The sequence below is a fragment of the Mercenaria mercenaria genome, chromosome 2, assembly GCF_021730395.1.
Source record: "Mercenaria mercenaria strain notata chromosome 2, MADL_Memer_1, whole genome shotgun sequence".
Lineage (NCBI taxonomy): Eukaryota > Metazoa > Mollusca > Bivalvia > Venerida > Veneridae > Mercenaria > Mercenaria mercenaria.
The window spans coordinates 438,840-454,658 of NC_069362.1; the positions used below are offsets into that span (position 1 = coordinate 438,840).

General features: G+C 32.8%; 1 protein-coding gene across 1 annotated transcript; it reads left to right on the plus strand.

Moving 5' to 3' along the window:
* Positions 1 to 1,646: 1,646 nt before the first annotated feature.
* On the plus strand, positions 1,647 to 10,432 carry LOC123565089 (NXPE family member 3-like). Its single transcript, XM_045359097.2, has 2 exons — positions 1,647 to 1,975; positions 10,163 to 10,432. Exons 1-2 carry the CDS (start codon positions 1,721 to 1,723, stop codon positions 10,430 to 10,432), a joined length of 525 nt encoding a protein of 174 aa, XP_045215032.2. The 5' UTR covers positions 1,647 to 1,720.
* Positions 10,433 to 15,819: the final 5,387 nt, after the last annotated feature.

Sequence of the window (15,819 nt, forward strand, 5' to 3'; positions counted from 1 at the left end):
CAGACTTAATCAAACCGAGTCTGCAATTTTCACTGTTTGCCTTGTTCTCGGTGCTTCCGAGGAATCTACTTTCCAGATTATATTTGCTTCACAACAGCGGGTGTTAAGTGCTTTGTGGCGGCCGAAAACAAGTCGCCCAGACTTCATCTGTGTGTTGTTATATTTTCTGGTCCTTCGGGATCATTGATTTCAACTCATTCAAATTTGAAGATTGAATAGTGCTTAAGCCGTTGCTAGAGGGTGTGGGCAGTATTGCATTTTCCATTACTGCTCATGAACAGACTCAATCAAACCGAGTCTGCAATTTTCACTGTTTGCATTGTTTTCGGTGCTTCCGAGGGATCTACTTTCCAGATTATATTTGTGCTAGACTATGATATTGGAAATAGGAGATAAGACTGGTTGCATTCACTTAAACAGAAACATAGATGAGAATAAAAAAGCTAGTGTAGTCTTATATATCGAAAATACACTGTTTTTGTCTTAAAATTAACTATACTAGTATTTAGAGAAGAGTTCTGTATTGACTGAAAAAAAATAAACCATAAAGATGAATACACAACGCTATTGTGAACTTTGTCGCTTTCATATAATTGATAATATGATATTCTCTTGATATATCAACCATTCGAATTAGCAATAGTACATTGATTTATTTTTGAAATGAGAAATGAAGAAGTAAATTAAGATTATTAAACGTAGAGACCTACCCTATGCCTTCTTTTCTGAAGGGAAACAATTTGCTTACAGGATGAAACTCTTGAATGAACACAGTTTTTCAGTTTTAATCATGTCCATGTTATAATAGTGTAATTGGTAAGAAAGCTATCTATGTTACCTGCTATGTAGGGTAACACAGTCAGGTATGTAAGAGTCCTTAGATTGTTTTCTTGTTTCTTTGTATTATATTCTTAGATATTTTCCCATTCTTTGATGCATAAACATGGGTCTCAACCTATTTTACATTGTAAAATGTTGTGGGGTTTATCTTTTTAAACAATTGTCTGTTTGTTCACAAGTTTCGCCACAAACTTTCCCCAAGACATTCACTTATATGTTATTTACATGTTTTTCTTTTCAAACAGATGACCGCTGTAGCAATTACGCAAGTTTCTTCATACCTACCGAGAGGTAAAAGGTGCAGGTTTAGCATGAGATACTAGGTGCATAGTCACCTTAGCCTACAATTACATTTTAGAGGATTTGTTTCCATTTTGTTTTCAATTATTTTGCCTAGGATCATTCATTTAACCTGAAATAACCTTTTTGTCAGAAAACGTTATCTTATTTTTTTCAGACTGTGTTTTTTGCTGTTAAGAACATATACATAAGAAAACGGTAGTGCCTACTTGAAGCTTATATTTTTAGTTATACTACCTATAAAATATTTCGAAGAGATGGCTATTAAGTACTTGACCAGCATGTAGCATGGATGGAATATTTTAAGCGATCTTTTCGAAAACTCTTCTGCTAAAAACAGCTTAATTTTGACATATTTAACCTACTATATTGGAATAGGGTGCCGTCAGACATTTGATCCGGAAGTAGAATATTTAGACTCTGACGGTAGTGGATTTTATTGTTGAGACGATAATCTTTTACTATGGCGCGAGTTCAATTTAGCATTAATATTTTCTTTACGCACATGTAAAATAAGTATGTTTAACTTTAAACGTTTCATAACCTTTATCTTAAAGATCGTATAAATAGGACATATTATATGGGTGAGGAAATTCGAGCTACTGTAACGCTGTATGATAGATATAACAAACGGAAACATTCTTTAGGCGACCATTTGAGAGCGACAATACAAAACGATGTGCTTAAGGCATCAGCCCCATGTTTTGTGACTGCCAATAGAGATGCAACGCAAACGGTGGCATGTGAAACATTGTGGACTGGGACTTCGACAATAATTGTAACTCTAGCACACACAAGGGAAACAATTACAGCTTATTACAGGATTAGAACACAAGTAGGTTTGCAGTTTTGTCTGCTTGATTGGACATTTTAGATTGTGTTACAAAAGTACAATTCTCAGCAAGAGATAAACGCATTATATGTTAGTTTCCTAATAAGGTCATAAAAGTTTATTATCCGGTAACAGTATACGCGACAAGGAACAGATATAAACTTATTAGAAAAATAGGCGATATGTACATTTAAAGGGCATATCATAAAAAGAAAAAAAAAACAATTAATTCGGCGCCGACTAAGTACAATACATGTGTGTTAATAATGCACACGTACTAAGCTAAATATTATAAGTAATAAAATGCTGTAAAACCTGAATTACGCAATAGCGGTATTCAAGAATCAAAGGCCTGAATGGCCTGAGTCGGCTAATGATTGATGTACTGACAGTATAGTCTACCAGTTTCAGTTTGTTTTTAGTTTTTTTCTTAAAATTTCATAACACAGCTCGATATTTACCCAAAATATTATATCCGGATACGATTACACTTTTCTCTAGTTTGAACAATATATTTTACAAATTGTGATGATACGAAGACATTTAGCAGCAATTGGCAGTATCTGACATTGAAGTTTACGGTTAAATTACCTCTTATTTTAATCTTTTCATAAAAAAGTTGTTTCGTTTCGTGAAAGCAGCCAAACATAGACGATCTACTTTCGATTTCAAAAACTACAAGAAAATACAATTTAATGTTTCGCCGATTTGTTTATTTCTCGAAAAATAAGAATTAAAATCATTTTTAATATCAGTAGTAACTAAACAAACCAGTAAAAGCTTCTTCTTACGATAATTTATCCGTTTACTGACTGCAAAATTCAACCCACGCAAAGAAATCATACGATGCGTGTTTACGTTCAATGTGGGAGAATTAAGGCTGATCGGCTATGTTACCTAACGCATCCAGACGATTCAGATTTTGTTTTTAAAAAAGCATTGTGTTCGTTTCTGTAATTTTATATACGTTTTTATACGCTTAGAAATTATTAGACATGCGTATTTGCATTATTTCTATACGTAATTTACGCTAATACGCATCTTATCTGGAGCCCTGTGGAACTATTTTTTTGTCTTTCGCTGGATGTTACCCAAGCTTTGTAAGCCTGCGCAATTCTTAAAATGCACATTTATGCTTAATGAGTTACATTCGAGTATTGCACAATTACAAGTCATAAATATGACAGATTACATCGTATATTGGTCATTGCAAAGGGAATTGACACAACTTAACTTCATTCATGCAGTGAACTGTTTGAAGTTTGAGGAATCTAATGGACCTACATCCCTTCACTGTGTTATTTGGTCCATTTAGAGAATCGTTGGATAGCAAGGACTCGTCAAAAGGCTTTCAGCCTTTAGCCGACTCAAAAATAGAAATATCAGCTTGGATGATATCGTTGTGGGATATTTTTTTACACCTCGAAACTTCTTTTTATATTTTTTCTTTTCCAGTTAGCTGCTATGACATGATAATTATTACGTACAAACAATGACTGTGTTGTGTACAAACACGCAGTTTCAGTTTTTTTTTTCGTTTAATAGGGTCGTGTCATCACAGAAATCCTTTTGCGGATCCGCATACTAACATATTTGCGGGAATGTTGTCACAATGAGAAATACAAATTTTTATTACTTATAGAGCTAAGTGAAAGAAATGAGTACGGCGTTGTACAATTGATTTCTATGTTAATATATAAAATGTTTGTTATAGACACATATTTCATACTTTATTCAGTGTTTCCATTTTTACTTATTTAATCATTCCTTTGTGCCTAGCTTGTGTCGCCAACAGGTCTCTTATTGGTGACAAATTTCTAATCATATATGTAAGTTCATCGAAGAACGTGAGTGGTTCTTTTTTCGATCCAAGATATCATTATAATATAGCATAATCTTGGGCGTGCTTTCGAACATATCATATTTTATCATAAATCATTAAATTGATTTTATACGAGAGCTGTTTTGCTGTAAATTGCTGTTTTTAAGCGTAACAAACTCATAAAAAGCGTTTCTAGAACTGTACTTTTGCTATTTTTAACAACTGATTAATGCATGAATGTTGTACTTACTAGCTACATTACGAGGGAAAATAACAAAAAGGTGTAATGTAAATTTGAAGGCAGACATGCAATCTGTTGCTAGTTGTTTTATGAAATATGTTAGTAAGGGATGACAGTTTCTTGCCTGGATGTTATTACTTAATCTAATAATCTGATAACATACAAATATGATTCGCAATTAAAATTGTTTTGCAGTAAAGAAAAATACATAACAAAACATATTCTGTATATCATTTTTTTTCATATACGAAGTCCGTGCGACAGCTTTTTTAATTTCACAAGTATTCGTACGACTGCTGGAATTGAAAGAACTTTCGTGAAACAGCTTTATTCTTACGAAATAAGTAAGAAAGGACGGGATATGATAAGGACCAAAAATGGCCCCCACTAAATATGCATGTAAAACAACACCGTTCCATTGGTAATTAACTATGTTTTTCAAAATCCACCAAGATATAATGACCAGACGTCGGTAATGAACCAAAAATAATTGATTATTACACCTATTTAAGACTTCCGCTGAAAAGATATTTGATCATTTAGAATAGGGTATAGACAACTATTTTGCAATATATTTTAATTTATATTGCTAAACCCATTAAATAGTATGTCGTCATAACACACAGTGATCCAACTTCTTGAAACGAATTTTTATTTTGTATTCTAAGACAGAATGATCGTGCAAAAACAAGGGAGATAACTCTTTCATGTAAGGGCGACCGAAAACTCTTTGAAGAAATAAGATCATTTTTATTTTATACATCTACATTGCCTGAATCTCTAACTATTATGCCTGATTCGTTTTATTTCGTATCAAGAAAATTTCTAAAACTCAAATTCAAAACTTTCATTTCATATGCGTTACCATAGCAACATAGAAATAGTTTTCGTCTGGATTACCGCTTTTCCTTTCCTCAGATAGAAAAACAGACAGATTCGAGACAAAACGGTTGCAGCGATCAAGAACCGGCATAGTTGCTTAATACGCACGTGTTAGTCTAAGAAACATCTATGCACGTGCCCACGTAATATCTAATAAGTGATCACTATAGTAAGTTTTCTATCATGCCGAGTGATATGTGCGCAGAGGTATTTTTATACTAATACGTGCGCAGATGTTTAATACTATTACGTGCGCACGTAAAACGTAACGTAATTCTTATTACATGCGGAAGTATGACAAAAACATCCATGTTCCCCTCTGTGATACCTTAACTACATGTATATACATTCCACTGTTTTTTAAAAATCATTACAGTTATTCCAGAAAAGATAGAGAGAAAACATAACACCTGTATATGTGCCTTCATTTCAAAAGCGTATTCATTAACAATGCAGAGATGCAGAGAGCCTAGCTAGTCCGGACCCGCTTCGACTCCGGGGGGGCGGGAGTGGTATTGGGTTTGATCACCGGCCACGTCTTACCAAAAATGTGAGAAATGTTACCAGTAGCTACCTTGCTTGGATGCTTGTCATCAAAAGGGAAACTGGTTTCTCTGCTCCTGCCCTGATGATGGATTCATCAGAAATGAAATGTCGAAATTTATTTATATAAGTTGTAGAACTTGCTTCACAAGCTCAGTAAGGACACCGCAGATTTGCGGATCGCAGGATTGCGAGTGCGATCCCCAGGCGAGGATTTTCTTCTCCGTGACGATTTCATAAGGAGAATTGTGACTATAATCATTCGTCCTCCATCTCATAATCATGTGGGGAAGTTGACAATTACTTGCGAAGAACAGGTTTTTACTGGTACGGAATCCAGGAACTCTGGTTAAGTTAATTGTCCGTTACTGTTGAAAAACTGCGTTAAAACGCAAAACAAAACAAATCACAATCAACCTACAATAAATTATTAAAAACAATAATAAGATGACGCGTCTTTCGTTATTTTAGATATTCTAGGGTAAGGGTTAGGTTAACCCCGCGATCCGTAGATCTGCGCTTTCCTTATTGAGCTACACATACTTGGTTGTATACATGACAGCAAAATAACTATAACTATTTGTGTGAGAATTTTTAAATATTTATATGTAATTCATTTTCCGTTGTCGCCTTCTTCCTCAAAACCTACCATATTTTTTCTCTCGCACATATTTGTCAAAAGGTGTACAATATGTAAATAGTCTTTTTATTGTCAGTTCAAAGCTTAAAGTCAAATTTTATTGCTGCCTAATGTGCAAGAAATGCATTTGCAGTGCCATTTTATAATCATTTACACAACATCTCCACACATGACTTTTGTTTTCATCTCTGCCAAATTTTGACAGATTAAATCAAATTTGGACACATTGTTTATTGACCAGTTCAATTCAATAAAAACATCAGCGATATCAATTGTGCGTACATTCGTTTAGCCATGACAGTTCAAATAAGGTAACCCAAAAATAAAAAGTCACAGAATGAATGCAACTTGGTGCTGGTCTTTATGCGGCAAGTTCTGCCATCTGCGGGATTAAAAAATGTTGCCATTAATGTGGTGTCATAAATGACGTCACAAACCTGATATAAAATTAACATGTTCATATTGAAAATATTGACGGATGTTCCATTCCAACTAAACATAGTTGAACATTCATAATATTCATACTGAGAACTTTTCCTCACTTATCAGGGGAAGGAAGTGTGCAAATACTACGATTAAGTCAATTTCGCTATTAGCGTTTTCTCCCCTTGTGAGCAAAAGCGATAGCGCTTTGAGATCTCTTATCTCAAACAGTGACCAAGTAATCAGACATCATCTCTTACAGGCTTGGTTGTCTGTACAATCAATGAATATAAAATAAACAGCATTTTTTATTCAGAACGTAAATGTTGTGACTGATGTTTTTTTTTCTTAAACAAAAATGTTTAGTAATTTTCTGTTCTTTGCACGAGACAATGGATACTTTTCACACCTAATACACAAGTGTTTCATTAGAAATTTATTCGTTATACATTGTATTTATTTCTAATCTGAAATTTTAATCCAACGAAAATATCTAAACTGTACCAGAGGAAAACATTTCAATACGATATAGTGTTATATTTTATTTTTTGTGATAGTATTTATTATCAGATCAGAAATCAGATTAACTTAAATAGTTGACGTATTCTTCAGACTGATTGACAAGGATAGATCTATCAAGTTTACCAAATTTATTCAATAATTTCATTGCACATCATTTAATAATATCAAGTATTGCTATTCAAACAAATCAAAGCATACATGTATATGATATATGGATGAATGGCCATACTCTGCTATGATAAAACAAAGAGTTTTTATGAAACTTGATAATATTAAATCAGGTACATTTTATACAATATCAAAACATCTGTTTATGATATATCATCTCCAACACCATTTCCCTTATTTTATCTCTGCTTCATCTTAACACATCCTTATCAATACGCATCCGTGTAGCTTTGCGTAATAACTCTATCAGTTACATTGTTTGCTAATTTTTGTGACGATTCCTAGCGATTTCAGTTTTGTTTTTAGTTCTTCCGTGGTCATTTCACTGGCGGGTTTTTCATTTTCTTTTTCAAATTTCTTATGTGCACTCTGAATGTAAAACTCAATTCTTCGTTTTTTTTTGCTTGATCTTCTCCGCTGTATATATAGAATTTTATCATGTCTTTAATATTGATTTGTGTAGTTTGATAAGACTTTAATAAACAATAAAACCTATATACGTAAATATATTTCAAGTTTAACATAATAGTTGCAGTTTAACATATTTGAGAATTATTTTCTTTCCTTGTCACTTGTTATTTTTAATAAAAGGGTAAAACATGAAAAATAAAAATAAAACCTAAAATGTTGGCCCAAATGAACACAGGTGGTAATTATTAGGTGTAGATTCCTCCTTCATTATGAAAACACATGTGCATCTGGTCACTGTTAATTAATACTCTAATGAAGAGATAAACATCTTTTTGGCGTAAAACAGCACGCACTAGAAAACTGTTATCAAATTAATTCTTTAAACGGCATTTAAGTTTAGTACTAAATAATAATATAATTAAAGCCATTTAGATTTCGGAAAATGTAAGAACATTTCAGGCAGTTTCGAAATAATGACTTTGCTGCTGATTTCACAGAGCATCAAAGTCTTAGCCAATATCTTGTAAATTTTCTTAATGTCATTCTAATTCTAATTCACTGATACAATCCGCTACTTTGACGTAAATCTCGCGTTTAAATTCAAAAGCTTATATTAAAACATTGGCACGTGTTACGATGTTATACCTTTCATTCAAACATGCCGTGATTAGGACGGCAACAGTCGTCACTTTAAAATTAAATTAACACAATTTAAATTCTGCGTACACTGATTTAAGGCACATGACCATAAAATTTATAATGCTAATATCTTGTCAATACAATACGCTGTCCCGTGCCACGAAGATATACATGTATACAAGAAACAGGATACTACTTGACCAAAATAACACTTTTAAAAATTTCAAATTCAAATTCAACTAATTTATTGAAACACCCAATCATTATGTCAAAATAAGTCATAATAAATAGTTTGTATTATTATTTTGATTATTACTATAATGCAACAACAGAACTGCTTACACTTTTATTTTCGAATTTTTAAAACATATCTCAGTATTTTCAAAGGAAAATGCCATGAAAAAAAGTAAAAACTTTTAAAAGAACATTTGTCAGACGGAACGCACCCAAAAATCATGCTAAACTCTGTTATATAATTATACATGTATTCCTATTCCGTTACAGGTCTATCTTATCATAAAACTTAGCACGTTTTTGTCAATATACAGAAAGCGTTGAAACTCTGTATTTAAAGGAATTTTGAAGCAAGAAAGAAATAACTTATTTTATAATAAACTATATATCTAGAATGTGCACGACGAGGACTTTCCAAATATATCCGGGATGGTATTTTAACTGTAACTTTTCCTTCAAAAATACTTAGTAAAAACAGGGTTATCGTGTAATTCTGCCAAATATGTATAGAGAGTATAATGAATTTAAGAGACGTTTTTCAAACGAATTTTGAAGCAACCAAATATTGACTTATTTTGAAGGAAAATATACCATCGTAAAGGTATTGAATTGTTTTTTCAGGAAATATCCGGGATGGTATAATAGAATAAATAGAAATGTGTAATTTATGACATTTTCTATGGTAAATGTATCATTTTCCTATATAAATCAATGTAAGTATAGGAATAGGATTTATCAGTTGCGCTGTCTGATGGCTTATCAGAATATGTGCCGTAGATGTACTGATAAGATCGCCAAAGAGGAGAATTGTTCAACATGATAATTTGAATTTCATTAAATTCATAGGATTACAGTGTATTGGTGTGATTTGGAATTTACTAATTATGCGACTTTTAATTTAAGGGTTACCTTATTGTTATCCTTACGGTTAAATGAATTTGATTCAGTCTATAATCGTTCTTTTGTTTTATTATTATAAAATAATCATTAAACACTGTGTAAACATTCATTCAAATCTGTAAAAATTAGGCGATGAAAGGGAAAACAGGTGTGGAGTCAGAAAACTTGTTGAGTATCATTAATAATCGCACCATTTCTCTACCTTTAATACCTTAGAAGTCATTTTCAAAATTCAGTTTTGACCTTGACTTGTCTGTGGCCTTGAAATTACATTAAAATAACCATTGGGTTCGACAGTACCAAAACATTTCTTCAGTTGGTCCCAATATAAAGATTAGCAAACATGTTTAGTATAACACATTTTGCCATCCTATGTCACTTTTCCCAGATATATTTCATTCTATATAATATGATATATATTATATATATTATATATAAAATCATAAGTTTTATTTACAGAATACTAAAGGACATTGAGACACAATATTTAAACCAATTTAGATGGTAATATGAAAATAAAACGAGTGCATAGAGGCATAGATTATTTGTAAATGCACTCATTTGACCTTTGACCCCATTATACTATAATGAGGAACCCTAAAAGGCGACATCCCCTTTTAAATTTCATGTATGATTCTAAGTAACACTTTTATACTAATATCTGAGCATTAACAAAAAATGCCATCAGAAGTCACATTTTTTTCTAAAATATTTGCAGACTAATATTTACGCTGGATAAATTTACATGTATTTTATCGTTATCAGTTGTTAGCCACTGAAAGTATAATTGGACTGTTTACAAATAGTAAATATAGAGAGGAAACTATCTGTCACCCAAACAACGAACATCTTCGGAAGCACACAAATTACACAGAACTTTGTAATATGACTAACATAAACTCTGGCATGCCGTTTTATTGCGGGAAACCAAGAAGCGAGCTTCTGCTGTGCCGCCACTGGCAGTTCGTACGATGGCCTAAACAAAGACCAGAAATTAAAACTACTGAATGTGAGGACACATTATTAAAAAGGTAACTGAATAAATAATTGCAAAATTGAAATATTTTTTAGTTGTTTTGAACGCTTTAGTTGTCTAATTTTGCATGCATCGTGGGTGTATCATAATCTACGTATGTAAAAATCGTTCGCTTTGTATTTGTTTGCTTGTTATTTTTTTTTTTTTGTATTTTTTTGTTTTTGTTTTGGGTTTAACGCCGTTTTTCAACAGTATTTCAGTCATGTAACGGCGGGCAGTTAACCTAACCAGTGTTCCTGGATTCTGTACCAGTACAACCCTGTTCTCCACAAGTAACTGCCAACTTCCCCACATTAATCAGAGGTGGAGGATTAATGATTTCAGACACAATGTCGTTTATCAAATAGTCACGGAGAACATATGCCCCGCCCGAGGATCGAACTCGCAACCCCGCGATCCGTAGACCAACGCTCTACCTACTGAGCTAAGCGGGCGAGGCTTTGTATTTGTACATCGTATGTTTTGTTTGCTGTCGTGTATCTTATAACGTTCAGCTTAAGATCGTGCTTGTACAAAATACGAAAGTCATTCGCGTAGCACATAGCATGTACTATTTGCTAGTACGGTGTAAATGTTCTACGCAAACTAGGGATAAGATTAAACAGGAACAATTTAGAGATCCTCAGTTAGTGTGCGCAATTTCGAGATGGCTCTACAGATAAGACCATGTTTACGGTAAATACTCATGCTGGTATCCATATATAACCTTATTACTTTGAGGTTATTAGCCCAGGATCATATCGCTAATGGTCTGCTAATTTAAAAATGTTCAATAAGATATGCGTCGAAGTACATGTATTCATAAATTTAACATGTGCTGCATTATCAAATACATGCACATTTAAAATTAACAAATTGACTTCTAAAGCAAGTCTCACACTCATTCTGTAGAAAAACAATTTAAACATGTACTACAAACAATGGAATTTTAAAGTTTCATCTAAATAGTGAATGTATAAACTTGAAACTGTTTTATTTGATTAAACGCCTATTTTTACGTAAAACATATTCAATGGCGTGTTAAAAACACATACATTTTTTCGTTAAGACACCTTAAAATTGTATGAAATAAATCAGCATAAATATCATTGTGAAAAAGCTATTTAGTAAGCATTAAACAAAAGATCAGGCATCAGATAGCATTAATAAAATATTAGAATATTAGGATTCAGTAAGAAAGCTGTTTTGTTAGTAAGTTAGTAAAAGTGAGTTATTATGACATGTACCATCAGTTATTCCAAACAACTGCATTTTTGTGATAAAATTGTTCATATTCGAATGTATTTACACAGTAAAAATCATCCAGTTCATGTTATTAACATATCTTCAAAAGTACAGTCACAGGTTATAAAAGAGCGCAAAGTAATTTCTAAAATAATGAGTTTTCAACTTCTATTTGAATGTGTTTCTGTTCCTTATTTCGAGAGGCAATTAGTTCCACAGTTTAGGTCCAACAGTAGATAAACTTCTGTCGCTGAACGTTTTGCACTTGTTGAAAGGAACAACGAAACACCCAGTAACGTTTGAAGAACGCAAGTTCCTTGTATAATTTTGTTTTCTGAAAGATATTCAGGAGCATTTCCGACTGAACAATTATACATGTAGGTTAGCATCTTGAATGTGATTCCGGCTTTGATTGGTAGCTAGTGAAGATCACAGAGCGCCTGTTTGGAACTGTCATATTTTCTTCGATTTAGGACATGTTTTGCACCCATGTTTTGAATTCGTTGCATTTTGTTCAGCTCGCTTTGAGCAATACTATAAAATATGACATTGCAATAATCTAAACGGGACATCACCAATGACAACACAAGGCTTTCGACAGCCTCTTTGATTAGATATTTCCGGATACATTTTATTCATAAGTAGCTGAGCATAGCTGTTCTACACTTTCGAATATAATACTTTGGTTTTGATTTAAAGTGTTAGATTTTAAAAAGTGTGTAAGTAGAAAGTAACGATACCACAAATGAAATTAATATCAATTTATGCAAACGTATATCTAAAAACTATGGATTTTCTTTTCTTAATATGATTAAGACATATTCAAGCGACATTTACTTGTTGTAATTTATTAAGGAATGCTTATAAGACTTGTTACACATTATCCCTTTAAGAAGTGTAATCTACGGGCTAAGGCGAGAAATGAAGAATTAAAAAAGCTAAATTTACAAATTTAAAATCAGTTTGTTTTTCTAGCACAGTTATCAATATCACAGTATCGTAATCGGAAATCTATGTCTCATCAATTTAATTGCCACAAGTAATTTAACTCCCTTGGGCCTAGATATGAATATAGGCGTTAAATTTTCTACCCATGTTGCGTCGGTATCCGACTATACGCGCGTTATCAGGACTCACCAGGACGGTGATTTACAAGCATAGACGCGGCACTGAGTCATGCAGATTGCGTCACATACTTGTTTATTTTTGATAATCCTGTAATTATGAGGTCATGTAAAAAAAAATATAAAAAGAGACGAACTCCGCTGTTTCGTTCATACTGTATTTGACCTTTCAAGAGTAAAGTAATGTCGTCTGCCAGTGATCTTTTTAAAAATGAAGAATACAATCATATCATTCTGAATTTGACATATCGGTTCCGTCTGATCATGATTCCCGCGATGAAGTTCTTTGATCATTTAGCTGAACATCAATGCAATGAATGATCGGTTTAAATATTGTCACAAATACATCGCATACAATACAACTGATAAATTAACACAACAAAACACGTTTAATAAATAAAAGAAAAATAATAAAAAAAAAACATGTGTATAAATAAACGCAGGTTTGAAAATTTAATAATTCTTCTTATGGATGCAAATATCACAACTTCTTGCTCAGCGCGTGTCACACAATGTTTGTGTACATGTTGATAAATATAGTGTACATCAAAATAATTCATCGATATACAGATGACTTGAAAACAGATGAAAAAAGTAATGCTGATGTAAATATTCTTTGTTAATAATGTACATTTTGTATTTTTCATTGAAATTTAATGTGTTTATGGTCAAGTATTTATTAAACGTAATAGATGTGTTAAAATAGTGAATATTTCGAAGCGAAAATATTTTATTTGGATATATGTTACGGACAAAATTGGACCTAAAGTTAATTCTTCAAACTTTAAAGATTTTGTAATTTTATTTTAATTTACACCCAGGTTATTAATGTTTCGCTGCATGATTTCAATTGACTGCATTCGAAAGTGATTTTGATAAAATCAGATAATGTTCTTCGACGTCATGTGGCAGTTTTTACTTCGCCGCAACAGGTATGTTACGATATCGGACCCAGGGAGTTAAATGAATAAAAAATCATGACTACATCATACCTTTTACTGTGTTTGATAGTTATCAGGTTTGTTTATGAATGGTTGATAATCAAGCAAAACCGTGTTTTCATAACTTTATACCAGGATATTTTTTTTCAGTGTCCATTGCATTTTAATATGCATAAAATACAAACTGTATTCAATTCTGAACACAATAATGAATATAAGAGGGTCATCGTCGCTTGTCTGAAACTGACTTTATGCCATGAACATACATAATTATGACACACTGAAACATGAATGGTATTAACTATGTGTGATAGAACTAGAGGGCTTCTAGAAGTGTTTCTAAGTCATTCATCTGACCTTGACTGCTTGAACTTAGAGGGGACCTCGGAACAATCATACAGACAATGCTCAATGAACGTCGATTAAGCGGTTCCAGAGAAGTTGTTTAAAGTTGTTTGTTTCCTATTTTAAACTCTAATGACACATAAAAATACCAAGTTCCTTAATTTGACATAAATCGAGGTAGGAACATACAGTCATCCTACAGACAAATTTTGATAAAGTTTCTATGAAGTTTACTTCTACTTTTAGCTCCGCCCCCCCCCCCCCCCCCCACCCAAAACAAGTTTCCTAGTGTCTCAAATGGGAAAAAAATAAAGCACCTTATAATGATGCTACAAATCCAACTTTATAAAGATCCATCAAATAGTTACTGAGCTGAAGTCGATGCAACGTGTTTACATTTTGAAAATCAAGCGACCCCTTAAAGTAGCCAATCTCTAGCTGCCCCCAAAATGCGTCCAGTAACATCATATGATCCAATTGCAAACAATGCAAAATATTGAGCAGAAATCATTTAAATTTTTGTTCATCTACAGCTGCGCCTAAAATGGGTCAAGCAAAAATATTTGGAGAGAGAAAATTGCCCGATGCAGCAGACCAAGTTCGGTGAAATTATGGTTTCAGAGGATAAGCCGTTAAAGTAAACTGTGGACGGTGGTCGATGATCGACGGGCGCCGGACCATCTACCCGTGCTAATAGCTCGCCCTAACAATATTTGAAAGTTTCTTTATTCTTAAACATAATATTTACACTTGATATTAAAAGTAAATAGGACATGAGCTTATAAAAATCGTACGCAGACTTACGTGCTATAGCTATGTATGCAGCCCGTGTCGGCTGATTAGGGAATTGAGCACTCTTTGGCTAACTTTTGTAGCTCTAATATTCGAAGAAATTGTAAACGGTCTGTACATGCTATCGCATGCACACGTTAAGGCTACCGCGTGCGCACATAAAGACTACAGCGTGCGCATGTAAAAGAAAGTACACATTCAATGCCCTTTCTGTGCCGCTGTACGTAACTGAACTGAAGCACTGAAATTCATCTTTTATTATGCCTTTACAAAATTAAGGTAGTGGGATCCTAATGGACTGTTCTCCAGATTCTCTATATCATAACATTTTTAAAATCTATATGCAAATACAGGATTGTATGTGAAATATTAAAAGAATTTCACCAACAGTTACGGAAATATAGCGATTTCATTTGCCCACCCCCTATTACTGAAAATCCGTTAAATTGTACCAGGGGTGCATTTGCAAAAATGACTATTTTTAATGAATTTTCACCCTTTTTATTTATTATATGATTTCATTTCATTCACAATACATATATCTAATGAAACAAGTGCATATTAAAAGCACAAACTATAGTAAACAGATATTTTGAAGCTAAAAGGCATGGTTACCCAAGAAAAATCACACAAATTTTCACAAATAATCAAAAATACATGTTTTTTTAATTAAAAAAAAATCAGCTATTTAATACTAGTCAATTAAGGTAACCTCTTCTATTTTTAGCTAAATATTATTTCAAACAAAATATACAAAGAAAAAAAAAATTACCATCTGTAATTTAAGAAATATAATTTTGCATATGGCTACCCCACAAACAAGATTTTCACAAAAAATGACGAAATACACAATATCTCAAATATGATCAAACTATGTTTAAGGAAAGCAACATTTTCTACATGCAACTACATATACTAACTGTTTAAGTTATAAAAAGACAGTTAAGATATCAAAATATT